Source organism: Lissotriton helveticus, chromosome 6 (genome assembly GCF_964261635.1).
Source record: "Lissotriton helveticus chromosome 6, aLisHel1.1, whole genome shotgun sequence".
NCBI lineage: Eukaryota > Metazoa > Chordata > Amphibia > Caudata > Salamandridae > Lissotriton > Lissotriton helveticus.
In genome coordinates this window covers 1,496,886,986-1,496,912,622 of record NC_136067.1, presented here as the reverse complement: position 1 = coordinate 1,496,912,622, position 25,637 = coordinate 1,496,886,986, and the positions used below count along the sequence as shown (strand labels likewise).

The 25,637-nt window shown below is 50.1% G+C and overlaps 1 protein-coding gene across 2 annotated transcripts in view; it reads right to left on the bottom strand.

Annotated features, from left to right (window-relative positions):
• Positions 1-25,637, bottom strand: part of USP34 (ubiquitin specific peptidase 34) — a 2,681,755-nt gene that overhangs the window by 17,745 nt on the left and 2,638,373 nt on the right. For both annotated transcript variants that reach the window (XM_078649291.1, XM_078649292.1), the window contains exon 78: positions 24,080-24,239. In XM_078649291.1, the coding sequence (XP_078505417.1) occupies positions 24,080-24,239 (160 nt within the window). The remainder of the gene's footprint in view (positions 1-24,079; positions 24,240-25,637) is intronic.

Sequence of the window (25,637 nt, the reverse complement as noted above, 5' to 3'; positions counted from 1 at the left end):
CCTGCGGCTCCGCGTCGTCGGCGTCGTGCGCCGTGATGACGTCGCTGGAGTATATAGACGCCGCCTCCGCGCGCTGACGTCAGTTCTTTGCACACAGCTTTTCCGCGCCAGAACACGCAGAGCCATGTGAGAACCAACACTGGTGCCATTTGAAACTAGGGCCCTGAAAGGGATGTCCCTAACCCTAGGTATCAGTTCGCAGAACGGGGAGGATGGGCGGGGCGGTAAGGAATCTAATACTAACTACTGTTTCTTACAGATATATCGTTACCGAAGGTAAGTAACTTGTTCATCTGAAAGAAACAGGTTAGTATTAGATTCCTTACCTTAGAATAGATACCCCAGCAATACCAACCCCGGTGGTGGGTCTGCGAACCAATACAACCTACACCAGAAAGTCCTGGAGGACCGAACGGCCAAAGAAGCCATCCCTCCGGACTTGACTGTCCAGGCAGTAGTGCCTCGCAAAGGTGTGCAGCGAGGCCCACGTGGCCGCCTGGCAAATGTCCTGCAAAGGGACTCCCCGGCCCAGGGCAGTAGTAGCCGCCGTGGCCCGAGTGGAATGGGCCCTCAGCCCAACAGGAGGCTCCTTCCGAGCCAAAGAGTAGCATGCTTTGATGCACAGGACGACCCACCGAGAGATGGTCCGTTTCTGTACCGCCCTTCCCTTCTTCTCACCCACGTAGCCAACAAACAGTTGGTCATCCACCCGGAACTGGCGTGTGCGATCCATATAGAATGAAAGCGCACGTTTTGGGTCCAGACGATGGAGCCGCTCTTCATCCTTTGAAGGATGCGGAGGCGGGAAGAAGGAGGGCAAGGTGATGGACTGCCCAATGTGAAAAGCAGAGACTACCTTGGGCAGGAAAGAAGGTCTGGTCCGAAGAACCACCTTATCAGGATGAACAGACAAGAAAGGAGGTTGAACAGAAAGAGCCTGGAGCTCACTCACTCTCCTGGCAGAGGTGATGGCTACCAGGAAGGCCGTCTTTAAGGTGAGAAGACGGAGAGGACAGGAATGAAGGGGCTCAAAGGGAGCGCACATCAGGAAAGTCAAAACCAGGTTCAAGTCCCACTGAGGCATCACGAACGGAGCTGGAGGATACATGTGCGTGATGCCCTTTAAGAATCTTAACACAATAGGGGACTTGAACAAAGATGGCTGATCAGGTAGCCTCAAGAAGGCGGAAAGGGCAGAAAGATAGCCCTTGATAGTGCCCAGAGCAGAGCCCTGCTGGGCAAGGGAAAGGAGGAAGAGGAGAACCTCAGATAGAGGGGCAGAAAGGGGATCCACAGCCTTTGCTGTGCACCATGCCACAAATCTGTTCCACCGGCAGGCGTATACCGACTTTGTGGAGGGACGCCTGGCTGCCAGAATGACATCACAGACTTCAGGAGGCAAGTCAAATGGCCTCAACTGTCGCCGCTCAATCTCCACGCATGGAGGTGGAGACTGGACAGGTTCGGGTGGAGGACCGTCCCCTGCTGCTGCGACAGAAGGTCCTCCTGAAGGGGCAGGCGGATCGAGGGACCGACTGTCATGCTGAGTAGCTCGGGATACCAGTACCTTCGAGCCCAGTCCGGAGCCACAAGGATAACTTGGGCCCGGTCGCGCCTGATCTTCTTCAGCACTCTGGGCAGAAGTGGTATAGGCGGAAAGGCGTACAACAGACCGCAACTCCACTCGCGCCGAAAGGCGTCGCCGAGCGAGTGCCGTCTTGGAAACTCCAACGCGCAGAACTGATGACATTGCGCGTTCTCTTCTGTGGCGAATAGATCTAACCAAGGCTCTCCCCATTGCTGAAAGAGGCCTCTCGCCACATCCGAGTTCAGACGCCATTCGTGATCCACCGAGCACCGACGGCTGAGTTCGTCCGCCCTGGCGTTCAGAGAACCTGCCAGGTGTTGAACCGTCAGAGTCACGCCCTGACGTTCCAGCCATTGCCAGAGGCGCAGAGCCTCTTGGCAAAGGGTCCACGACCCCACACCGCCCTGTTTGTTGCAGTACCACATGGCGGTGGTGTTGTCCGTGAACACCTGCACTACACTCCCGTTGACAAAGGGGAGGAATGCCTTCAGTGCCAGGCGAATCGCCCGCAGCTCCAACATGTTGATATGGAGCCGGGACTCCGCCGGAGACCAGAGGCCTCTGATCTCCGCCTCTCCCAAGTGGCCACCCCAGCCTTGGAGGGACGCGTCCGTCACAACCACGTGCTCCGGCTGGGGAAGGGAGAGGGATCTGCCCCTGACCCAATCGCGGTCTGTAAGCCACCACTGCAACTGTCTCGCAGTGCCCTCCGAGATCAGGACATGGTCGGATAGGTTGCCCTGATGCTGGGCCCACTGAAACTTCAGGTCCCACTGCAGAGCCCGCATCCGCCATCTGGCGTGATGCACCAGAAGGATGCAGGAGGCCATCAGCCCCAGAAGCCGCAGCGTCAACCTGACCGAAACCCGGGATAACGGCTGAAAGATGGGAATCAGAGCCTGAATATCCCGGACCCGCCGTTCCGGGGGATAAACCCGAAACTGCGCCGAGTCGAGAACCGCTCCGATGAAAAGGAGCTTTTGAGAGGGACACAGGTGTGATTTCGGCACATTGATGGAAAACCCCAACTCGTGCAGGAGGTCTGCCGTCATCTGAAGGTGGTGGACGACTGTCTGGGGCGAGCCCGCCTTCAACAGCCAGTCGTCGAGGTAGGGGAAGACTGAAACCCCTAACCGGCGCAGATGAGCTGCGACCACCGCCATCACTTTCGTGAACACCCGTGGGGCGCTGGTAAGGCCGAATGGGAGCACGATAAACTGAAAATGCTCGTGGCCTACCGTGAACCGCAGGTAACGCCGGTGGGCCGGCAGGACGGGGATGTGAAAGTACGCATCCTGCAAGTCCAACGCTACCATCCAGTCGTGTGGGTCTAGAGCAGCCAAGACCTGAGCCAAAGTCAACATCTTGAACTTCTCCTTCCGGAGGAAGCCGTTGACGTTCCGTAGATCCAAGATAGGACGCAGGCCTCCCTTGTCCTTCTTGGGTACCAGAAAGTAGTGGGAGTAGCAACCACACCCTACTTCTGGCCCAGGAACGCGCTCGATGGCCCCCTTGGCCAAGAGGGCCGTAACTTCCTCCTGCAGAAGTGTCAAGTGGTCCCCCGACACACGGTGGTTCTGCGGTGGCATGGCTGGAGGAGTGGACTCGAAGGGGAGGGCATAGCCCCTTCGGACAAGCTGCAGCACCCACCTGTCCGATGTTATCGCGCGCCAGCGGGAGTGGTGATGGCGAACCCTGCCACCCACTGGCGTCACGTGAGCCCGAAAGCTCGGACTAGGAAGGCTTGGATGCCGCAGCGGAGGGAGGCGTGGACTGACCACGACGCTGGCCTCTACCGCCACCACGGCGGAAACCACGGGCGCCACCGCGCTGGGGAGCGCTCTGCGCCGCGTGGCTGGCAGCACGTGTGGGACCTCCTCTCCCTTGGCCACGAAAGGGCCGAAACGAACCCGTCTGCTGGCGCTGGGTCTGGGTCGAGAGACCCAAGGACTTGGCCGTGACCCTGGAGTCCTTGAAGCGCTCCAGCGCGTGGTCCGCTTTGTCACCAAATAGGCGACTGCCATCAAATGGCATGTCCATAAGCGTATTTTGGACGTCTGGTGAGAAGTTGGCAGATCTCAGCCAGGCATGGCGACGAATCGCCACCGTAGTGGACATGGCCCGTCCCAGTGAGTCCGTGGTGTCCAGACCACAACGGATCGAGTACCGCGCCGCATCCCGGCCTTCAACAAAGGCCCGGGTGAGCTTGTCCCGCACTTCCTGGGGGCATTGCGGCAAACACTCCTCGACCGTATCCCACAGGGAGTGGGTGTAGCGGCCCAAGAGGCACGCGGTGTTACAAGACCGCAGCCCAGCACTCAAAGAGGAAAACACTTTCTTTCCGAATTGGTCGTACCTCTTTGATTCCCGGTCGGGCGGAGCCGACGGAAATGCGGACTGCGAAGTGGAGGCCTGGATCACCAGACTCTCCGGGGAGGGATGGGTGGACAGGAAGGCAGGGTCGTCCGCGCAGGGACGGTGACGCCTGGCAACGTTCCGGTCAACCGGCGCACCAGAGGCGGGCCTGGACCAGGTGCCCAGAAGGACATCCGTCAGGGCCTCATTAAACGGCAGCAGAGGCTCCTGGGGGCATGACTGCGGTTTAAAAACTTCCGTCAGGATATTCGGTTTGACCTTCGCGACGGGGAGCTCAAGGTGTAAGGCCTTGGCAGCCCTCATCAGGACCACCGAATAGGCAGCACCCGCCTCGGACGCCACAGGGGACGGAGAGACAAACCCAGGGTTGGGCGACTCGTCCAGGCCACTGGCATCACCCAGATCACCTACCCAGTCCACATCGTACTGGCAGGCACGGGATAGAGGGTCCTCAGACCCCTCCCAACCCTCTCCATACTCCTCCTCGTCATACCCATATTCTGGGTCGACGATATAGACATCGGGGTCAACAGGCCCCATCGGCGTCGGGTCCGGCGTCGGCCGACGCCGGTCCGGCTCCGAGTCCGGAGTCGGGGAGGAAAGGGGGGTGGCGCCGCGCGGCGTCGGTGCCGGGGACCCGACGCCGGCCGGAGCCGACGGCGGAGTCGCTGCACCACGCGGGGGCGGTACCATGGGCTGGCCCACAGGAACCGACGCCGGAGAGGCCGGGAGACCAGCCGGCGACGAACCAGAGGGAACCAGCGGCGCCGGGGCCGGAGCCACCGGCGGCGCCGGGGCAGGAGCACCCGAACCGCTCGGGCCCCCAGACGGGACCGACGGGCCCGCAGGCGCCGAAGGCCCCGCCGGAGAAGACCTCGCCCTCATAGCAATGAGGAAGGCCTCGATCTCCTCACGCGACGCGCCTTCCCCAGGGACCGACAGGTGTGGGGCAGACGGCGTCGGCGACCCATGCGGGACCGCGGGGGTGGGGTCACCCGAGCCCCCGGCCGCAGCACGCGGGCGTCGGGGGGAGTCGGGGGTGCGATGGCGACGCCCCGACTTCTTGTGCTTACCTGACGAGCCGGAGGAATGGTGGCGACTCCCGGAGCGCCCATGGCGGCTCCGCGACCGCTCCCTCGACCGCTCCCTCGACCTCCGACCGGACCGGGACCGCTCTCGACGCGGGGCCGACAACCGGAGTTCGAGAAGCTTGCGGGACCGCTCCCGCCTAGCTTTTCCAGTCAAGGCCCGACAGTCGACGCAGGACTCCACGTCGTGGTCCGCGCCCAGACACCGGAGGCAGAGTCGATGGTGGTCGGTGACCGACATCATGCGGTCGCACTCGTCACAACTCTTGAAACCGGGCATCCTACCGGCACCGTAAAGAAGTTAACAAAAAACTTGGTCAAAAGACCGGAGTACTGCTCTTCGGATCTGCGCTAACTGGCGCGGAAAAAAGAAGAACTGACGTCAGCGCGCGGAGGCGGCGTCTATATACTCCAGCGACGTCATCACGGCGCACGACGCCGACGACGCGGAGCCGCAGGGGACGCCTGCAGACGACGCCTACCGACGCGCAGGGGTACTGCTACGCAAAAGTTTCCGGATCCAGACTGACGCCTGGGGATATTCTAAGGTAAGGAATCTAATACTAACCTGTTTCTTTCAGATTTCTTGTGCTTACCTGACGAGCCGGAGGAATGGTGGCGACTCCCGGAGCGCCCATGGCGGCTCCGCGACCGCTCCCTCGACCGCTCCCTCGACCTCCGACCGGACCGGGACCGCTCTCGACGCGGGGCCGACAACCGGAGTTCGAGAAGCTTGCGGGACCGCTCCCGCCTAGCTTTTCCAGTCAAGGCCCGACAGTCGACGCAGGACTCCACGTCGTGGTCCGCGCCCAGACACCGGAGGCAGAGTCGATGGTGGTCGGTGACCGACATCATGCGGTCGCACTCGTCACAACTCTTGAAACCGGGCATCCTACCGGCACCGTAAAGAAGTTAACAAAAAACTTGGTCAAAAGACCGGAGTACTGCTCTTCGGATCTGCGCTAACTGGCGCGGAAAAAAGAAGAACTGACGTCAGCGCGCGGAGGCGGCGTCTATATACTCCAGCGACGTCATCACGGCGCACGACGCCGACGACGCGGAGCCGCAGGGGACGCCTGCAGACGACGCCTACCGACGCGCAGGGGTACTGCTACGCAAAAGTTTCCGGATCCAGACTGACGCCTGGGGATATTCTAAGGTAAGGAATCTAATACTAACCTGTTTCTTTCAGATTGTAAATTGTGCTATTTAAAGTATTTCTAAGTATAACTTGTTATGTGCTTTTGCCTCTGACCTCATAAAGAGTTCAGAGGAGCGTGTTAGTGAATAAATACATATATTTAATATATATCCTGTGTGGTGTCCTTTCATTTAATATTCAAGGGGTTACATATGGTAAAATAGCTGGCTTTACACGCCCTCAAGAGTCTTTTAGCCTAAGACTGTTCTGTCCACGCTACCACTAGGATAGCTGGTCTATAAGGTTGACTTACAACCATCACCATAAGGGTTGTTTGGACTGGTGCAAGGTAATCACTAGAACTAGTGAGTACCATATACAAGGCCAACTTCTCACAGGAACGAAAGAATTGGAGACTAGTTCTTTTAGGGCACTTCCGACTGGACTAGGAAAAAGCTACTGGAAACTAGGACACTAGGATAGTCAATCTTCACAGGAGCACCGAAGTACTCGCGTTACCTCACCCACAAGAAGCGGGTGCATAGGTCCCAAAGTGTGTCGGGTTTCGTCGTTGATTCCTATGGAGCCTTGGAGAAAGATGCTGTAGGCGACCAGGAGAGAAGTGTGCGGTTGGATCCAAGGGCGGATCGAGGATGAAGAGTACCTGAAAGCAGAGGGGACAGAGTCTGGGTCACTAGCCAGTGACCAGGAAGGAACCAGGCGATGTCGGGATGCAATCAGGTGAAGTCGTGAAGCTTGTCTCTGCAGCCACGTGGACCAGGAGGTGTCGACGATGACCAGGAGCTGGACACGGACTGTCCCACGAAGGATCTCGCTGTCGGCGGTGTCGGCTTCCGGATTGGAGTCAACAAGCCTTGGCAAAGGCAACCCACGCAGGAATCGAAGATGGCTTCTGGATCAGACCAGCAAGGTCTGATGGGCTTCTCCTTTTCAGGGAAGCAGGGGCCAGTCTGGAGCAACCAGACCAGCGTTGTAGATTCAAAGGTTCGTCGTCACAGAGGCCACTAGCCAACGGGCAAGTGACCGGACAGACGCGTCTAGCAGGAAAATGCAGAAGGGCCCCACGCAGAACTCGTGGAGTGTGGAGGGCTGATCTTCGGTGCAGTTGGTGCTCGGGGCTGGGGCTTCTCAATCCCCAATGCACAACTTCGAGGGTGCCTCAGAAGTTGCACGGAAAGCAATTTGCTGGCTTTCCAAGATGGCCGGTCCCACGTCTCGCGTCGCCTCCACGGGTCTCAGCTTTGCTGTGGCTGTGGATCCGGCTGAAGGAAGTCTGGAAGTCCAGGTCTTGTCAAGGTCTGTGCTCGGGCAGGAGCGTCGACAAAGCAAACCGTTGATCGCTTGATGGTGCCTGCTTGCACAGGGTGGTCACTCCTTGACCACAAGGGAGATTCTTCAGTCTTCTATCTTCAGGTAGAACGTCGAAGGTCCAGAGTTTCGTTTCAGTTTTCAAAATCAGGATAATCTAAAATCTTGGGACTCAGCTCCTACCTATATAACACATTTAGGGGCTGGTTTACCTGCTAGGTCCCTTCAATGGGTGGGACCAGGGAAGGGGGTGGTTACACCCCTTTCCCTTTGTCAAGTTTCGCGCTGGGGCTGGAGTGCCCCAGCAACTGGTTTGAACCGGGCTATGCATGGGACACCTTGTGTGCCCCAGGCAGTGTCTCATTTCATTCAGCCTTCCCTGCCCCAATACACTATGGCTTGTCTGGGGAGGTGCTAGCACCTCCCAGGACAGGAAATCTATTGTCCAAGCCTCGCTGGAAGGACTCCCAGCAGCAGGAGGTCAGACTTGTGTCTGTGGCAGCAGCATCCATTTTGTGATGCTGAGGCTCTGGTTAACTTTAACTGGGATTAGTAGGAACAACATGTCTTTCCCCTCTAGAAGGGTGGAATGCTACCCCCGTCGCCAGACCTGGCGAGGGGGTAGTATTCCAGCGTTATGAGATTTGCAGTACCACTACCTGTGTTGCTGAGCCTTTCGAAGTTCATGGGATACTCAGGAGCAGCAGACCGGTCAGTTTTGTTTCAGTGCCTGCAGATGCAGGGGAGTGACTCCTTCACTCCAAGGGAGGTTACTTCATGTGTTCTTGATGCCCACAGATCTTGTGAAGATCCTGCGAGAAACACAGACACAGATGACGAGCAAGACTTGCAGAACAGCTTGACTAGGAGTAGCAGGAGTCTTCCTTGATGCAGTTTGTTTCACACGAAGTCCAAGTGTCAAGACGGTCGAAGAGTGACGTTGCTTCAGGCGTGAGTCTTGTCCCATGCCGAAACTAAAGAGCCACCCACAGTTAAGACCTTAAGTACCCCAGGAAAAGTGTTGGAACGACTAAGGTGTCCCTCCCAGAGGAGGGGCTGGACAGAGGGAAGTATTCTCAAATGTCCTTTGCTCTGTTCACGCCAGAGTGGGAGCGAAGGGCTCTCTGAACTGGCTCAAACTGGAGTATGCAAGAAGGGCACCAAATGTGCCCTTCAAAGTGGTCACACCTCGCTGCAACAGGAAACGTATTGTACTACCTTCCCCTGCTTGAGCTTGGCTCAGCCACAGGAGGGCAGAATCATGTCTGTGGTTGGCAGCAGCACTAGCTTGCTGTCAGACCCTAAAAGTCTGTAACCGGGAGTAAAGGGGGGGTACCCCAAGAGAGCCCCAAGTACATGGGATCATACTCCTAACACTGGGATCGGTGTTGGGGTATGAGTCCAGCTGTTTGATACCACACATATCTGAGTTCAGTACAGCCACTTCATAGTTAGACAGTTTGTAATGACTTATGTCCACTTTATGTATTAAAATGGTTCGCTGCAATATCTGAAAGAAACACGTTAGTTATAGGTTCCTTATCTTAGAATTACCCCAAGGCGTCAGACTGGATCCGGAAAGTTTTTTCGTCAGCAGTACCTCGGTGGAATGAAGTCGCGGTAGCTACTTAGACGCCGCCCTCAAAAGCTGACGTTAGTTCTGTAGTAGGGGATTTCTGTTATAGTCATAATCTAGTGAATAGGCCCCGGAGCAATCAAAAATAAACTCTTAAGCTTTCTTCTTTGCAGTCCTGCATAGACACTTAAGAGAAAATTAAGACAAATAAGTATTGTTGTGTATTTGTGTTGATATCTCAGGGTAGGAGATATACAAATGTATTAATGAGTATCGTGCAATAAATATACATTTGTATATACACACTGTGTGGTTCTTTTTCGTTTAAACTACACTATAGGATTAAACTGTTAAAGCAAGCTGCTTAACACTCCTTCAAGATAAGCCTGAAGGCAGCTCTCCTAAGCTACCACTTAGAGAGCTTTCTATGGTTATCAAAGACCACTAAAATCACCATCAGGGTTATCTGGATTAGTGCAAGGTGCATCACTTAAATAAGTGTGCACCTTATACTAAGCCATCTTCCTACATATGGGTTTCACTAACAGTACCTGCAGTTTTCTGACACAATGGACAGAAGTGATTACAATGGAAAAGATAGTCTTAAGTCACCTCAAAGAAAACCTCTGCACAGGTTTGAAAACTGCCTATTATAAAGGCTAAGAATCAAATTAAGGTCCCACTGTAGCAAACAAGAAAGTGTAAGAGAAAGAAAAGGATTATCTTACTTATTCTGAAAGTATCTGTTTGTTGCATATAGTGCTGTAGATTCACATGATCTGCATACTGGTGTCCTCTAGTGATGGGCTGGGACTGTTGCAACTTGTTATTCTTTGAAGTAGTCTTTCAAGTCGAGTCTTTCGAGTCACGAGGTCTCTGTAACTTCTTTTCTGGTCATGAATAGGCACCAGCTCTATTGTTACTCTGTTTTTCGCACAGTGTCCATGCGTGTTAGGAATTCTGAATGTTTAATATATCTATATTAAACACTGACTTCATGGAAAGAAGGTGGGCGCATGTGAATCTAGAGCACTACATGCAACAAACAAAGGCTTACAGGGTAAGTAACATAATCCGTTTGTAGCATGTGTTGATGTTCATAAAAATGCTCTGCATTGACTGTAAAGCAGCACTCCCCTAAGTGGCAGCTAGCAGTGGATGTACAGAGGGCTGAAACCGAGTTCTCAAGAAAGTCTGACCCCCCTCTAGCTTACTATGCTGCAAGGATATCCACATAATGCTTTGTGAATATGTGTAGGGGAGGAAACAAGTGGCAAATTTACAGATGTCAGCTATGTGCATGCTCCCAAGAAAAGCCAAAGTGGCATGCGGTTTATGGGAAGAGTGCGGTCTGGTGTGGTAAGTAAGTGTATTTTTGGCTTCGTGTTAACAGGTCTGGATACATTTAACAATCTACCTAGCAATATTTGTCTTCGATGTAGGGTGGTCATTATGGCGATGAATAAAGGCAAAAAAAAATCTGTTTTGTTTTCCTGAAAGGTTTGGTCCTGTCTACATAGTGCATAAGAGGCACGGTTGACATCAAGTGTGCAGACTGCTCTCTCAGCTACCAAGTAAGGTAGTGGCAAAAAAGACTGGGCTGTCAACTGTTTGATTAAAGTTGAATGACCACCATGTCATCATGGACCTGGTCGAAAGGTTCTTGTACCGTGAGAGCCTGGAGCTCATTAATATGCCCAAGGAATGTTATGGCTACCAAAAAGGTGACGTTCTAGGAGAGGAACTGCAAAGGGCAAGAAAGCAGTGATTCAAAGACAGGCCCTATGAGTCTGTTGAGGGCAATATTTAGATTCTAGACTGGGGAGGCAGGCACCCTAGGTGGGAAGACATATTTAAGGCCATCCATAAAGACCTCAACAACAGAGATTTTGAAGAGTGAGGGGGTGTTCCATGTTGGATGTATGACATTACAACGCATGCTTTTACCACGCATGCCTTTACAACGCTGTTTTTACAACGCATGCCTTTACAACGCATAGTGCTTTGGGGCGCTGGATAGTGAATAGTTTAATTTACTATTCCAACTCCAGTCCCCGTGGATAGTAGGGAAGGTGTTGGATAGTAAATTAAACCTATTCCCTATCCTAGAGCGCCCCCCAGCGCAATGCGTTGTAATGGTTTGCGTTGTAAAAGTTGCGTCGTAAAGGCACTGCGTGGTAAAAGTTGCGTTGTAAAGGATGTTTCCCTCCCTGTTCTGTATATATGCAGTGATAGCAGCTAAGTGCAGTCGAATAGAAGTGTAGACTAAACCTGACTTTTGCATATGTAGAATGTAGCACAGTCTTGTACTGTAGACCTGAGAGGGTTTCTGAGTTTCGAGGTACAGTAATGGACAAACTATTTCCACTTAATGTCACAGCAGGTGAGTGTGGTAGGTCTATGGGCTTCCTTTAGTATGTCCATGCACTGTTGAGGTAAATCTAGATAACCGAACTGTAGGACCTCAGGAGTATACTAGGTTGAGCTGCCAGGGGTCTGGGTGTCTAACCCTGCCTTGAATTTGTGTTGGAAGGTCTGGCCTATTGAAGAGCTTCTCGTGTGGGGTGATGGACTTCTCTCGGAGGGAGGAGAACCATGTTGTTTGGCCCACGTGAAAGCTGTAAGGAGGAGGGTGCAGGATGTTTGTTGTGGTTTCCTCAACATGTACAATAGAAGTGGGAGACGAGGAACATCATATGAAAAGATCCCTGACCGGTACATCCACAGAGAATGGACCATGGACTGCAGTGTGCAAACCTGGAGGCAAAGTTAGGGCACTTTGCATTTTGCATGCATTAAAAAGGTTTATGGTCTGGGGTACCCCCCGATGAAAGTAAGTTAGCAGGACTTGAGGGTGGTGTCCCCACTCATTAATTTGTTGCTGCATCCTGCTGAGTAGGTCTGCAAAGTTGTTATCCTTCCCCGGTAAATGCTTTGCTAGGAGATGAACTTGATGGTGGATTGTCCAATGCCAAATCTGTTGTGCTTGTTCATGGGATAATCACCTCGCGCTTGGACTATGTTGGAAACTCTCTACTTAGAGGAGTGTCGGAGGCTCTGGTGAACTGCTTGTAAGTTGGCCCAAACATGACTGCCAGGCTTCTACTGCATTTGCCTAGGCGTTCTTCAATCTAGTTGGCATTGAAAGCCCTCCAGTGGCTGCACATCAGGAAATGGATCTTAATTAAAGACCTGGTTCACAGGGTAGTCTATCTGTCCAGCCTTGGCTATGTGGGGAAGAGATGTGTACAGTATCTCCCCTCCAGAGCGCTGCGTTCTGCTCCTGTCGATCCCTCACTTTGAGCATGCTCAAAGTGATGGTAAAGCCTTCTCTTTTCGTGCTGCCAAAGTGTGGAATGAGCTCCCTTGCGAATTACGTCAGATCCTCCATAAGGCCGTATTTTGCAAAAAACATAAAACTTGGCTCTTCTCTTTAGGGCATTAGGACTTGGTTGCTGAGCGCGTACCTTGGGCTCCTTCCTCTAGTGCTGGGACACACCTCAGAGTAGCTGACTGCTTTATAAATCATTTATTCATTCTTGTTCCTACAACTCAGAAGAATGAGCGTTGACTTGTTTTTGAAGGTAAAACATGGCAGTCATAGTGTCGTTCTGCACCTAAATCAGCTAGTCCTGAATGTTGAATGTCCAGGAGAAAGGCTTTGAGAGCGAGGAGAATGGCTAAAAGTTCCAAATGGTTGATGTGGAAACCCCGTTGATAAGTTGGTCACAGACCCTGAACTGTCATGTTGTTGAGATGCTCCCCACACACCCAGTAAGTGATACATCTATAGCAATGTTCACTTGCGGAACTCTGTCTGCAAAATGTCTGCCCTGCAACAGACTGTGGCTCTTCAACCACTTCAGAGCGTGATGGGTGCTGGCCCTTTTCAATACTACATCTTACCATTAACTGTCCACTTCTAAACATTGATTTGAGAGACACTCTTGGAGCAGGAGCATATGGAACCGTGCGTGAGGGATTATGGCTATGCATGAGACCATCATTCCAGGAAGGTCCATAACTGTCCGAAGTGTGAGAGGATGGAGTGGCTGAGAAAGAGGCAGCAGCTGCATAATACCTCTAGCTTTTGGGCACTCGGGTAAGCTTTGCCCAAGACTGCCTTTATAACTGACCCCAGGAAGGGTTAAACCTGAAGAGCCTCAAGGTGAGATTTGATGGTGGTGACTGAAAACCCCAAGCTATGGAAGTAGAGGGATTGCAGTTTGGGTATGGGCTAGGCAGTCTTGTGTGCTTGCACATTGATCAGCCAGTTGTCTAGATAGGGAAAGAGATTAGCCCTTCCCCTTTCTGAGGTGGGTGGCTACTACTTCTGGACATTTGGTGAAAACCGCTTGGGCCGTGGTGACTCCAAAGGGCAAAACTTTTAATTGGTAGTGAAGGCTACTTATCATTAAGCGTAGGTAGCGCAGATAAGCCATGTTAATTGAGGTGTGAAAATAGGTGCCCTTCAGGTGTAGTGTGACATGACGTTGCCTTGCTGTAGCAGGGGGATAACATCCTGTAAGATGACCATTTGGAAATGTTCCAAATGTATGTTCCTGCTGAGAGGCCGGAGGCTGGGGATTAGCCTGAGTGAGCCGTCCTTTTTGGGGATGAGAAAGTAGAGAGCGTAGACACCTTTGTGCCGGTGTTGAGGGGGTACTGGCTCTATGGATCCTTTGAGAAGGAGCACTTAAACCTCCTCTTGCTGTAAGGCCAAGCCTTGTGGGCTGAGGGTATGTGTGCAAAATGGAATGTTTTGTGGGGCTGAAATGAGCTCTGAGCAGTAGCAGTGCTTGTTGATGAATAGAACCCACGAACTTGTGGACATCTCCTCCCAGCAGGTAAGAAATTACTGGAATAGGTGTGGTGTGCAGGGCAACTCAGTTCCTGGAGGCAGAGGCTTCTTTGGTAGGAGTACCTCTACCACAACTTTTGGAGCTGTTCTCTCTGAAGGAGCCCTGCGTGTAGTCTCTACTACCCTGTTGGTGGTCACCCTGAAGCCTAGAAAAAGGTATTGAACCTTATCATCCAACGATAAGGCATATCCGACAGAGGAGATGCAGACTGAAGATCGGACGAAAGTAAAAGAGTCACCTAGGGACTAAATCCCCACAAGAGGAACAGTTCAAAAACTGAACCAAGCACTGAAAGCTAAGCAACAGAGAAGATGCAAGCTAAAGAAGAACAACTGTTGATTAGAGGAAGAAATGCCCCACAGGAAGAGGGGGGGTCATCCAAATTACCGAAAGTATATGGGCAACAAACCTACAGCCCTAAATATACTGAGGTACATGGGTGGAGAAAACCTAGAATTGGATAACAGAAGTGAAATACACAATAGAGGGGGATATTCTTTATGAAGAAGAAACCCCAGCAATACAAGATAACGCATAGATGTAATGACTAACCCCTGAGGGTAGGATATTAGGGCACTGTACAGAACAAAATGAAGAGTTGTCCATACAAAGAGTTACCGAAGGGGACAAGCCAGCCAACAAGCAAAATGATTTTAAGACGACTAAACCATACTGTTCTAGGAACAGTTTCAAGTAACAAGGAATCCACCAAAAGTGAGATGAGCCATTATCAGGCAAAAAGAAACCTCATGACCTTGCAAGGATAAAAATGTAGCTGACTTGATGCAATGCTCGTGTATGAACCCAGAAAAAGGTTTTGAGGCAACAAGGGAAAAAGACTTGCCCGTGGGCAATAAGTGAGTATGACAGATGTCCTGACAGGAAAAGTCAGGGCAAGGACCGCAAAACCAGTTGTAGAAATAAGTTGTCACTGGAGTAGTACCACACAGATAAAGAATATGGAGGAAACCACAAACAAGATGATCAGCAGGGCTAAGGAAGAAAATACATTGTTTTGTTTGTTCTAAAAACACTCTTGTGAAGAAGTGAATGAAACATGTGCGCAAGGGTAGTCCATTAAAAGTGCATCCTGCTGAAGAAGAGCGAGAAGCAAGCAAAAACAAAAATTGAGTTACAGATAGAGAAAAGAATATCCTAGCAGGAAATAATGGCCAGGACAGTAATGTGGACAAGAGTAGAGACTGTGGCATGTGTCCCAGTGGAAATTTAGATCCTTTGGAAAAACACAATTACACAAGAAGGGTAGCTGAAAGGAGGCTTCCTGAATAGATCAAGGAGAAACGAGAGATGCACAAAAAGGGGATCTCATTGAACAAGCTATATAGACACTCCCCCAAGGGGAAAAAGTGAAAGATCCCTATATGGGATACTAATCGCTATTTATCAACATGAAGTGCAGGGATAAAACGTTCCAGCAGTAAGGATGCGAGTCAAATCTTGCAAACTCTAGACCACAAGTGAATCTCATAAGTAGTGTGAAACCATAACCTGTCATTGACAGTGTAGGAAGGATAGAATAAATCCGTTTGGTCACTGACTGGCAAGGAACGTTCCAACTGATTCTGGCTGGTTATTGAAATTGTGCAATCATTTCCATATATTGCCCTGTTCCCTGACTTGGGACCGAGGATTGCTTAAACTGGGAGTTATCATACACCCACTCATCTTTTCCTTTTAGAAATGGGTCTTAAATGTAATCGTCTAATATAATACATTTAAGGCTGGAGGCATCTTAGTAGTCTATATTCGACCGTCTAGGTGGCCCATTCCCTTTATGAAGAAGTCCTTTTGAAAAGGACAAAACGAGTCAGCTGTGTCTCAATCACCTTGAACGTGTTTTTAAAAAAGACTCCATTGAAAATAAAGGAAGAAACTTGGAAGATTATTTGTTCACATGGATTTTATACAACTCTTTGTCTAAATTGCTGTGTGGTGCACCTGTGCAGTTGTGTTAAAATTGTTATATTCCTGTATTGGAATCACACTGTGATAGTGGGTGTTTGCCAGTGTGCACACAGGTCTCTCGGTAGTCCCAAAGTAAATACACACACATTAGGGATAGCAAGTTAGGTGCTGAGGCCTATAGGGTACCACTGTCCAGCCTCCTTTGACTTCGAAGGATAGAATAAAACCTGCAGGAAGCAGGAATATCACACCTTGTGTCACCAGGGTGTGGGATAGACGACCATGTACACCGCCATGGAATGCTCAAACGAGAAAGAAATAAAGGGCCAACGTTCCCCATACAAACTAAAATGGGAGGATTTATAGAGGCAGACAGGAGCATGGGGAGGATTCTAAGGTAAGGAATCTGCTGCTAGATATCTCTATCAGATATTCCTATTTTGTTTCTGCCCACACAGCATAAGCCGCTGGCTAACATCACCAGGAGTGACTGCGTTTTGCTCTTTCATAAGGAGCACATTTGCACACAAGGAATTCTTTTTAGTTCCAGTGTTGCCTGATGTAATAGGAGGACACATTTGAAGGGACACATTCCAGCTTCATCAGTTCCTGACACCTTTTATTGCTTTACACCATATTGTATTCCTGGACTCGGTTTCACCAATGGTTCTGTGATAATATTTGCTCCAGAAGAAAACCAGACGTTATGGTGTTCAATTTTCTGCACACTTGTAACAGTTCTATTTAAACACAGTTGAGTGTAATTTGGGTTTTAATATCCTATTTTATATATGGAACCCTCTTCCCTTCCATCATCTTCCTTCTGTTTTTTCTTTCCTTCCCTTTTTTCATTCATTCTTTCTCTTTGTCTTCTTTCCTTCCTTCCTTATTTGTTTCCCTTCTTTCTTTGTTTTTGTTCCTTTTTCTTTCCATTTTACCTTTTTTGCAGCTTTTCTTGCCATTTATTTTTCCTTGTTCTCTTCTTTCTTACTGTTCTGCCTTCTTTCCTTTGTTCTTTCTTTTTGCCTTCTTTCCTTTTTTTACTTTTATCTTTCTGTTTTGCCTTCTTTCATTGTTCCCTTCTTCATTTTCCCTTTTTTATTTTTTCCCTTTCTTTTTGATTCTCTCTTTGCCTTCTTTCTTTCTGCCTTCTTTCATTACTTTCTTTCCTTCTCTATTGTCGTATTTCCCTTTTCCTTCCTTCTTCCGTCTTTTTGCCTTCTTTCCCTTTCTTCTTCCCTCCTTTTTGCCTTCCTTCCATTTATGCCTACCTCCCTTTTCCATTCCTTCCTTTTTTACCCTTCTTCCTTCCTATTATCTTACTTCCTTCCGTCCCTTCTTTCTCAATGGCGAGCATAGCAGCCAGTAAAAGTCTAATGGCTTGTTTAGGTTTGTGTTAGCCAAGTACTTTTAATTTCACTAAAACTATGCATAACATAGTTACTTATAGGGGTTTCCAGCAAGACTCAATCCATTAGTCTGTGATTGTGTCATATAAATTTTTCTTCTACCTACTCCAGCATGGATCAAAGAGCAATGTTAGCCCACTTCAGGTGGACTGACTTCACTAGGAGTTACAGCATGATGCCCTTCACATGGTGTACATCCACACACAAGGTTGTTCCCTTCAGTGCTGGGTTTAACATAGTAATGTATACTTTTTTGAGACCAGAAAAACACTTTTGCCTTTAGACAATGTTTCTTCTCTTTTTTGTTTTTACATTTAATGAGGGCCCGGCAGCTTTGCTGACAATAAAAGCATGACAAAACAAGAATTGCCAAAAAGCGGGTGGATGTCAGACCTATTGGCTTTGCCAATGCTGGTTTCCTCAGCATTTGGATTTGATGGTACAATTACACAAAGATGTTTTAAATAAATAAGGGACGAAGAGCAATGAATCAAAATACTAAGAAAACATGTTTGGGATTCCGATATGCGCAAGAAGAACAAGTTACTTACCTTCGGTAACGCTTTTTCTGGTAGATACAATATCTGCCTGTGGATTCCTCACCTTGTGAATATCCCCTTGCGTCAGCAACATTCGGAAATTCTTTTCGTAGCTTCGCGCCGACTTGGACGTCATAGAGGCACGGCATCGCTCGCGACTCCGCTGACGTCACCGACGCCTATAATAGGCCCACGCCGGCGTGATGACATCAGTTCCGCCTTTTTTTCCGTGCCTTCGAGGCACACGGACGGACCAATGTCAGTAAACATATACACAGTATACGCAGTATAGAAATCAAGGTAACACACACAGTGTGAAGCAAATGCAATTAAACATTTGAAATAAACAACTCCTTGAAAATAAAATAAATACATTATAGAAACTCTGGCGAAGAAGAGTGGACAACAGGGAGGCGGGTGGGTCAGTGAGGAATCCACAGGCAGATATTGTATCTACCAGAAAAAGCGTTACCAAAGGTAAGTAACTTGTTCTTCTGATAGATACATCTGCCGTGTGGATTCCTCACCTTGTGAATAGAGTCCCACAGCAATCCCCACTCCCGGAGGAGGGTGTCCACTCTTCTAGACCAGGAAATCCTGGAGAACAGAACGAGCAAAGTGACCGTCCCTCCTCACCTCGGAAACCAAGCAGTAATGCTTCGCGAAAGTGTGGAGGGAAGACCAAGTTGCCGCCCTACAAATATCCTCTACAGGAACACCTCTAGCCAATGCCGAGGTTGACGACTTAGCTCTAGTAGAATGAGCCCTTATACCCTCTGGAGGTTCCTTACCGGCCAAAGAGTAGCAGATCTTTATACAGAGGACGATCCATCTTGATAAAGTTTTTTTATGGACCGCTCTTCCTCTCTTGCAGCCAGCAAAGCCAATGAAGAGCTGGTCATCCAACCGACAGTCTTTAGTTCTGTCCAAGTAAAAAGACACCGCCCTCTTGGGGTCCAGACTGTGTAATCTCTCCTCCTCCTTGGAAGGGTGAGGGGGAGGATAAAAGATAGGAAGGGTAACAGATTGACCAAGGTGGAAAGGAGTTACCATTCTAGGCAGAAAAGCAGCCCTGGTCCTAAGAACCATTCGATCAGCATGAATGGACAAGAAAGGGGGCTTGGAACTAAGAGCTTGAAGCTCACTTACCCTCCTTGCCGAGGTTATCGCAATGAGGAAAACCATCTTAAGAGTCAAAAGCCTCATAGGACATTTGTGAAGAGGCTCAAAAGGAGCACCCATCAGAAAGGTCAAAACAAGATTTAAGTCCCACTGAGGCACAATAAAAGGAGTAGGAGGGAACTTATTCAAAAACCTTAAAACCACAGGAGATTTAAAAAGAGAAGGCTGGACAGGCAAGCAGAGAAATGCCGACAGCGCTGAAAGATAGCCCTTCACTATGGCAACAGCAAGCCCCTGTAGCGCCAGAGAAAGGGTAAACTGGAGAACATCAGACACATGGGCTCTCAAAGGGTCTATAGATTTCTCTCCACACCAAGTGACAAATTTAGACCACCTATAAGAATAGATGGACTTAGTGGAGTCACGCCTGGCTGACAAGATGACATCCACCACATCAGGTGGGAGAGAAAAAGAACTCAGGTTGCCCCGTTCAATCTTCAGGCATGAAGGTGCAAGGTCTGGAGGTGGGGGTGTAGAACCTGCCCCTCCATCTGGGAGAGGAGATCTGCCCTGTGAGGGAGACGGAGCGGCGGGTGAGAGGAGAGGTGGAGAAGGTCTGAGTACCACACCCTTCTTGGCCAACCCGGGGCAATCAATATAACTTGGGCCCGGTCTTGGCAAATTTTCCTCAGAATCTGAGGAATCAAAGGTATGGGAGGAAACGCGTAAAGGAGTTGCGAGCTCCAACTCAACTGAAACGCGTCCCCCAAGGCTCCTTGCATAGGATACTGGAGACTGCAGAATAACGGGCAGTGAGCATTCTCTTGAGTGGCAAAAAGGTCCACCTGAGGAGTTCCCCACGTCCGAAAGACGTGACGAACTACCTCCGGATGAAGCCTCCACTCGTGGTCGGCAGAGAACTGCCGACTGAGACTGTCTGCACGAACGTTCTGAACTCCGGCCAGATGATTTGCCATCAGACAAATCTGATGGTCCTGAACCCAGGACCAAAGACGCAGAGCCTCTCTGCAGAGACACTGCGACCCCACTCCTCCCTGCTTGTTGATGTACCACATCGCAGTCGTGTTGTCCGTCAGGACTTGAACCGACTGACCGCGAAGGGAAGGGAGGAAGGCCTTGAGCGCCAGACGTATCGCCCGCAACTCTAGAAGGTTGATATGAAGCAACCTTTCCTCTGGAGACCAAAGACCCTTGACCTCCAGATCCCCCAGATGAGCACCCCACCCTAGAGTGGATGCATCCGTTATTACCGTGGCCACCGATGGAGGAAGTTGAAAAGGCTTTCCCTGCGACAGATTGCCTTCCACGCGCCACCAAGACAGATCCGCCGCAGCTTCTCTGGAGATCCTCACTGACTCCCTGAGATCCCCGTTGTGCTGATACCACTGCCTGCGGAGGCACCACTGGAGTGCCCTCATGTGCCAGCGTGCATGGTTGACCAATAGAATGCAAGAAGCCATGAGACGGAGCAGGCGAAGGACCTTCAGGACTGGAACAACCGCTCCATTGAAGAATAAAGGAATCATTTCCTGTATGTCGTGAATCCTTTGAGGAGGAGGGAATGCACGACATACAGTAGTGTCCATTACCGCACCTATGAACAGGTTGCGCTGGGAGGGCACCAGGTGTGACTTGGGTACATTTATCGAAAAACCCAACCTGTGCAACAAATGAGTTGTCTCTTGCAGATGATGGAGCACCTTCTCTGGCGACTCCGCTTTGATCAGCCAGTCGTCCAGATACGGGAATATAAGAATCCCCGACCTCCTGAGATGTGCTGCCACCACTGCCATCACCTTGGTGAAGATTCGAGGCGCAGTAGTAAGACCAAATGGAAGGACCGCAAACTGGTAGTGTTGCGACCCAACCGTAAAACGGATATACTTTCTGTGCGACTTCAAGATGGGAATATGAAAATACGCATCCTGCAAGTCGATCGACACCATCCAGTCCTCTTCCAGCAGCGCTTGAAGAACCTGTGCAAGAGTGAGCATCTTGAACTTTTCCTGTTTCAGGTAAAGGTTCAAGATCCTGAGATCCAGGATTGGCCGTAACCTGCCATCCTTCTTGGGGATCAGGAAATACCGAGAGTAGCACCCCTGACCTCTTTCCTGCTCTGGAACCACCTCTATCCCACCTTTTCTGAACAGCGCCAGGACTTCTTCCTGCAGGAGAAGCAGGTGGTCCTCCGAACAATAACCCTGGCAAGGAGGGTAATTTGGGGTAAACTCCCGAAAGGGAAGAGCATACCCATTCCCTACGAGATTGAGAACCCAAAGATCCGATGTTATCAATTCCCAATCTCGTAGGAAATGGGTAAGCCGGCCCCCCACTGGGCCCACATGATCCGGAATGGCGGATCTAGGGCTGCTTTGCTGCGTTGGCAGGGGGTTGGGAAGGGGAGGAGGAGGAGGAGGAGGCTTGACGGCCTCGAGAACGGCCTCTTTGCTTGCCCCTATAAGACCTGTACAGCGTGTTCTGTTGCTGCTGCTGCGTAGATTTGTAGGATCGAAAGGAAGACCTGCTAAATCCCCTAGTACGCCTTCCAAACGTGCCCCTGGACTGAAGGCCCAATGACTTGACTGTCGCTGTGCTGTCCTTAAAACGTTCTAAAGCAGCGTCTGCTTTCTTGCCAAACAAGCCAGATCCATCGAAAGGGAGATCCAACAATGTAGATTGGACATCTGAAGAAAATTCACTAGACTTCAGCCATGCAGCTCTCCTCGTAGCCACAGAAGAGCCCATGATCCTTGCCACAGAGTCCGCTGTGTCTAACCCACTCTGAATCACCTGCCTTGCTGCAGCCTGAGTATCAGAGATAACTTCTTGGAAGTCTTTTCTATCCTCCTCAGGTAATTTGGGTACCAACTGTTTAACAGTATCCATAAGGGCGTGAACATAACGACCCATCAGGCAGGTCGCATTGGTGGACTTCAGCGCCATACTAGCAGAGGAGAAAATCTTTTTAGCAGCCTGATCCTGCTTTCTCGACTCCTTTTCAGCTGGAACTTGAGGAAAAGCTCCTGCAGACCGTTTGGAACAGGCAGCCTGTACCACCAAACTCTCAGGCAGAGGGTGAGTGGATACAAATTCTGGGTCTTCTGGAGCAGTCCTGTACCTTCTGGCAACAGCTCTAGACACAGCTGGAGTTGATACAGGTTTCTTCCAAACATCTAAAATAGGATCTCTAAGGGCATCATTAAAGGGCAGCAGTGGTTCAATCACCGATGAGGTAGAGTGAAGAACCTCCGTGAGTAGATTTGACTTGAACTCAGCAGAAGGTAAAGCAATGTTCAACAAACTTGCTGCTTTTTTAATTACAACGTGGTAAGGAGCCACATCTTTAGAGGGTTCGTCCGATACTGAAACCAAATCCCACTCAGGGGACAGTTCAAGTCCACTGGCCACCGAAAGATCCTCATAAGGGTCATCAGGATCTTGTAGCTCACCCTCCTCCAAATACTCCTCACGATAACTCTCTTCTTCCATAAGCCTCTGGGCTTCACGCCTCGACCTCTGCTTCACTTTCGAAGCCGTTGGATCCACTGTCGACTCCGGCGAAGCCGGAGCCGAGCCGGACGAGGAAGACTTCCACGACGTCGTTCGGGATCCGGCATCAGAGATGATGGAACCGGCGTCGAAGGATTCGGTGTCGTCGACTTCGGCGTCGATGGCTTCGGAGTCGAAGGCCTCGCCGGTGTCGGAAGATGCCAATGCGGCGCCGGAGCCGGCATAAAGGGCGCAGGGGCATAGGTTTGGGGGACACCCAGACCAAATGCCATCAGACCCGTGGGACCAACAGGCATCCCAGAGGGGTACATAGCCCTGGAGTAGATACCACACATCGCATTTAAAAAATGCGTCGGATCCTGACCTGGAGCCGGAAAGGTTGGATACAAAACTCCAGGCGGATCTCGAGGGCGCGGAGTCGATACGACGTCGACCTCCTCTTCAGGCTGGTGTACCGGAGTCGACAGACCTTCGGGTAACAGAGCCTCTCCCTCTCCAACTGTCTCCCCCTCACCTTCATCCTCCCGATCCGGAGAATGGGATGGATCCGGAGATGGATTAGCTGTCTGCTTCGGCGAACCAGGCGAATTCGCATGCGACGCCGCACCTCCGGCGTCATGTTCTTCCGAAGCCGAAGATACCACTTCTTTCTCTATCAGCTTCACCTGCGACTTTGGCTTAGAACCCGAGTCTTTCTTTGAACGATGTCGGGATTCATGAGATCTTTTCCTATGCTTCTTTTTCGAAGACCTCGAAGCATGGGCCGATGACGAATCCGAACACGACCTCGAGTGAGATCTTGACCTCGAGCGTCGAGTCCGCGATCTCGATTTCTTCTTCTCCTTACTTCCTTTAAGCTTTGCAACAATAAGCTTAGCTTCTCTTTCCCGGAGGGCCTTAGGAGTCATCTTATTGCAGGATCGGCAGTCTTCGACGTCGTGGTCGGAGCTAAGACACCACAAACAGCATTCATGTGGATCCGTAATGGACATAGTCTTTCCGCATTCCCCATAGGCCTTAAAACCTGTCTTCTTCGAGGACATGATGAAAGAAGAGATAAAGGAATAATAACAATGCAAAGTAACAAAGTTACAGTGAAAGCTACGGACGATCCCTAGAAAACCGTTAGCGTCGACGACGCGGAAAAAAGGGAACTGATGTCATCACGCCGGCGTGGGACTATTATAGGCGTCGGTGACGTCAGCGGAGTCGCGAGCGATGCCGTGCCTCTATGACGTCCAAGTCCACGTCGGCGCGAAGCTACGAAAAGAATTTCGAATGTTGCTGACGCAAGGGGATATTCACAAGGTTCAGAAAAAAAATAAATAAATCACAAAACCGGAGGTGTGTCTGCAAACCAAGATCACACCAGAAAGTCCTGGAGAACGGAACGGCCGAAAAAGCCAAATTTCCGAATGTTGCTGACGCAAGGGGATATTCACAATGTGAGGAATCCACACGGCAGATGTATCTATCAGAAAAGACCACATGGGGGAATCAGATGATATCCAAATCAGAGTAATTTCATTCTGGCATGTAAAAGAAGGTCATAATTGCAGGAGGCAAGAATACACAACATAGGATAAACAAACCTTTTGTTTTTCTGTCTTTGGCTTCTTGTTCTTGCATCAAACTTCTCTGTTGCTGACAAGTCTTGCACTTACTCAAAAGATCTTGCAAAGTAGAAATCAAGGCCGGGTTGAGCTGTTTGGGAGTGTGCACCGACAACAACAGTACAAGGGCTCGAAGGTCCTAAAATATAAAGCGATAAATAAATGTTTTTCTTGGAAACATGATGGACGTAATTTTCCAGTTTCTGCACCATTGTTGATCAAGAAGAAATGCAATTCAGAGCAGAAAAAGTGACACAACGTGCACATAAATAAATAAAACAAATTGATTTTAATTAAGGACTGTGGATGACCCGACCTGTGTCATACTTTGCATTTCGAACAAATAAATATGCACTATTATATGTAGCTGCACCACAACAGATTACAGGTGAGGCAGAGCATCTGGTCTCATTGGTTATCACCTGAACTCAATTAGGAATAAAAAAGGATAGCAAGGGCCTGACATTACTTTCTTCAAAACTACATATCTCTCGTAACAAACACCTCACTTTCTTTGTCTTTTTTTTATAGTTGAAAAGCAAAAGAAAGCGGATGGCATTACAAATCTGCAGAAGGTGCCCACGATATAGGTGCTTGAAGAACAAGTTACTTACCTTTGGTAACCTATCTAGTACAGACAGGATCTATCCCCAGATTACCTACTTTACAGTCCTCCCCACGGTAAGACATAACCATGCTGAACAATTTGAAGGACCCACTTGTCCAAATTTAACCCCTGGCAGAAAATGATTGCTCCTACCTCCGGACAGGGTGCCTGTGTGCTGTCAATTGCATGCTAAAGAGGTTTGGGGTGTAGCAGCTGGGGAGAGGGGCATTAGATTGGGCTGCGTCTGTTCTCTGTTGCTCTCTTCTGTGGACACTGTTGGCAACTGTTGCACAAGTTACGTACCTTCGGTAACAATATATCTGTAAGAAACAGTAGTTAGTATTAGATTCCTTACCTTAGAAATATCCCCAGGCGTCAGACAGGATCCGGAAAGTTTTGCATAGCAGTCCCCCTGCGCGTCGGTAGGCGGCGTCTGCGGCTCCACGTCCGTCGTCAGCGTCGTGGTCACCGGGATGACGTCGTCGGAGTACTTAGACGCCACCCTCGTGCGCTGACGTCAGTTCTTGTACATAGCTTTCCGCGCCAGGAACGCAGAGCCATGCCAGAGACCGACACTGGTGCCATAAAACTAGGGCCCTCCAAGGGAAATACCTTAACCCTAGATATCGGTTCGCAGAACGGGGAGGATGGGTGGGGCAGGAAGGAATCTAACACTAATTACTGTTTCTTACAGATATATCGTTACCGAAGTTAAGTAACTTGTGCATCTGAAAGAAACAGGTTAGTGTTAGATTCCTTACCTTAGAATAGATACCCCAGCAATACCAAAACCGGAGGTGTGTCTGCGAACCAAGATCACACCAGAAAGTCCTGGAGAACGGAACGGCCGAAAAAGCCATCTCTCCGGACTTGGCTGTCCAGGCAGTAGTGTCTAGCAAACGTGTGCAGCGAGGCCCATGTAGCTGCCTG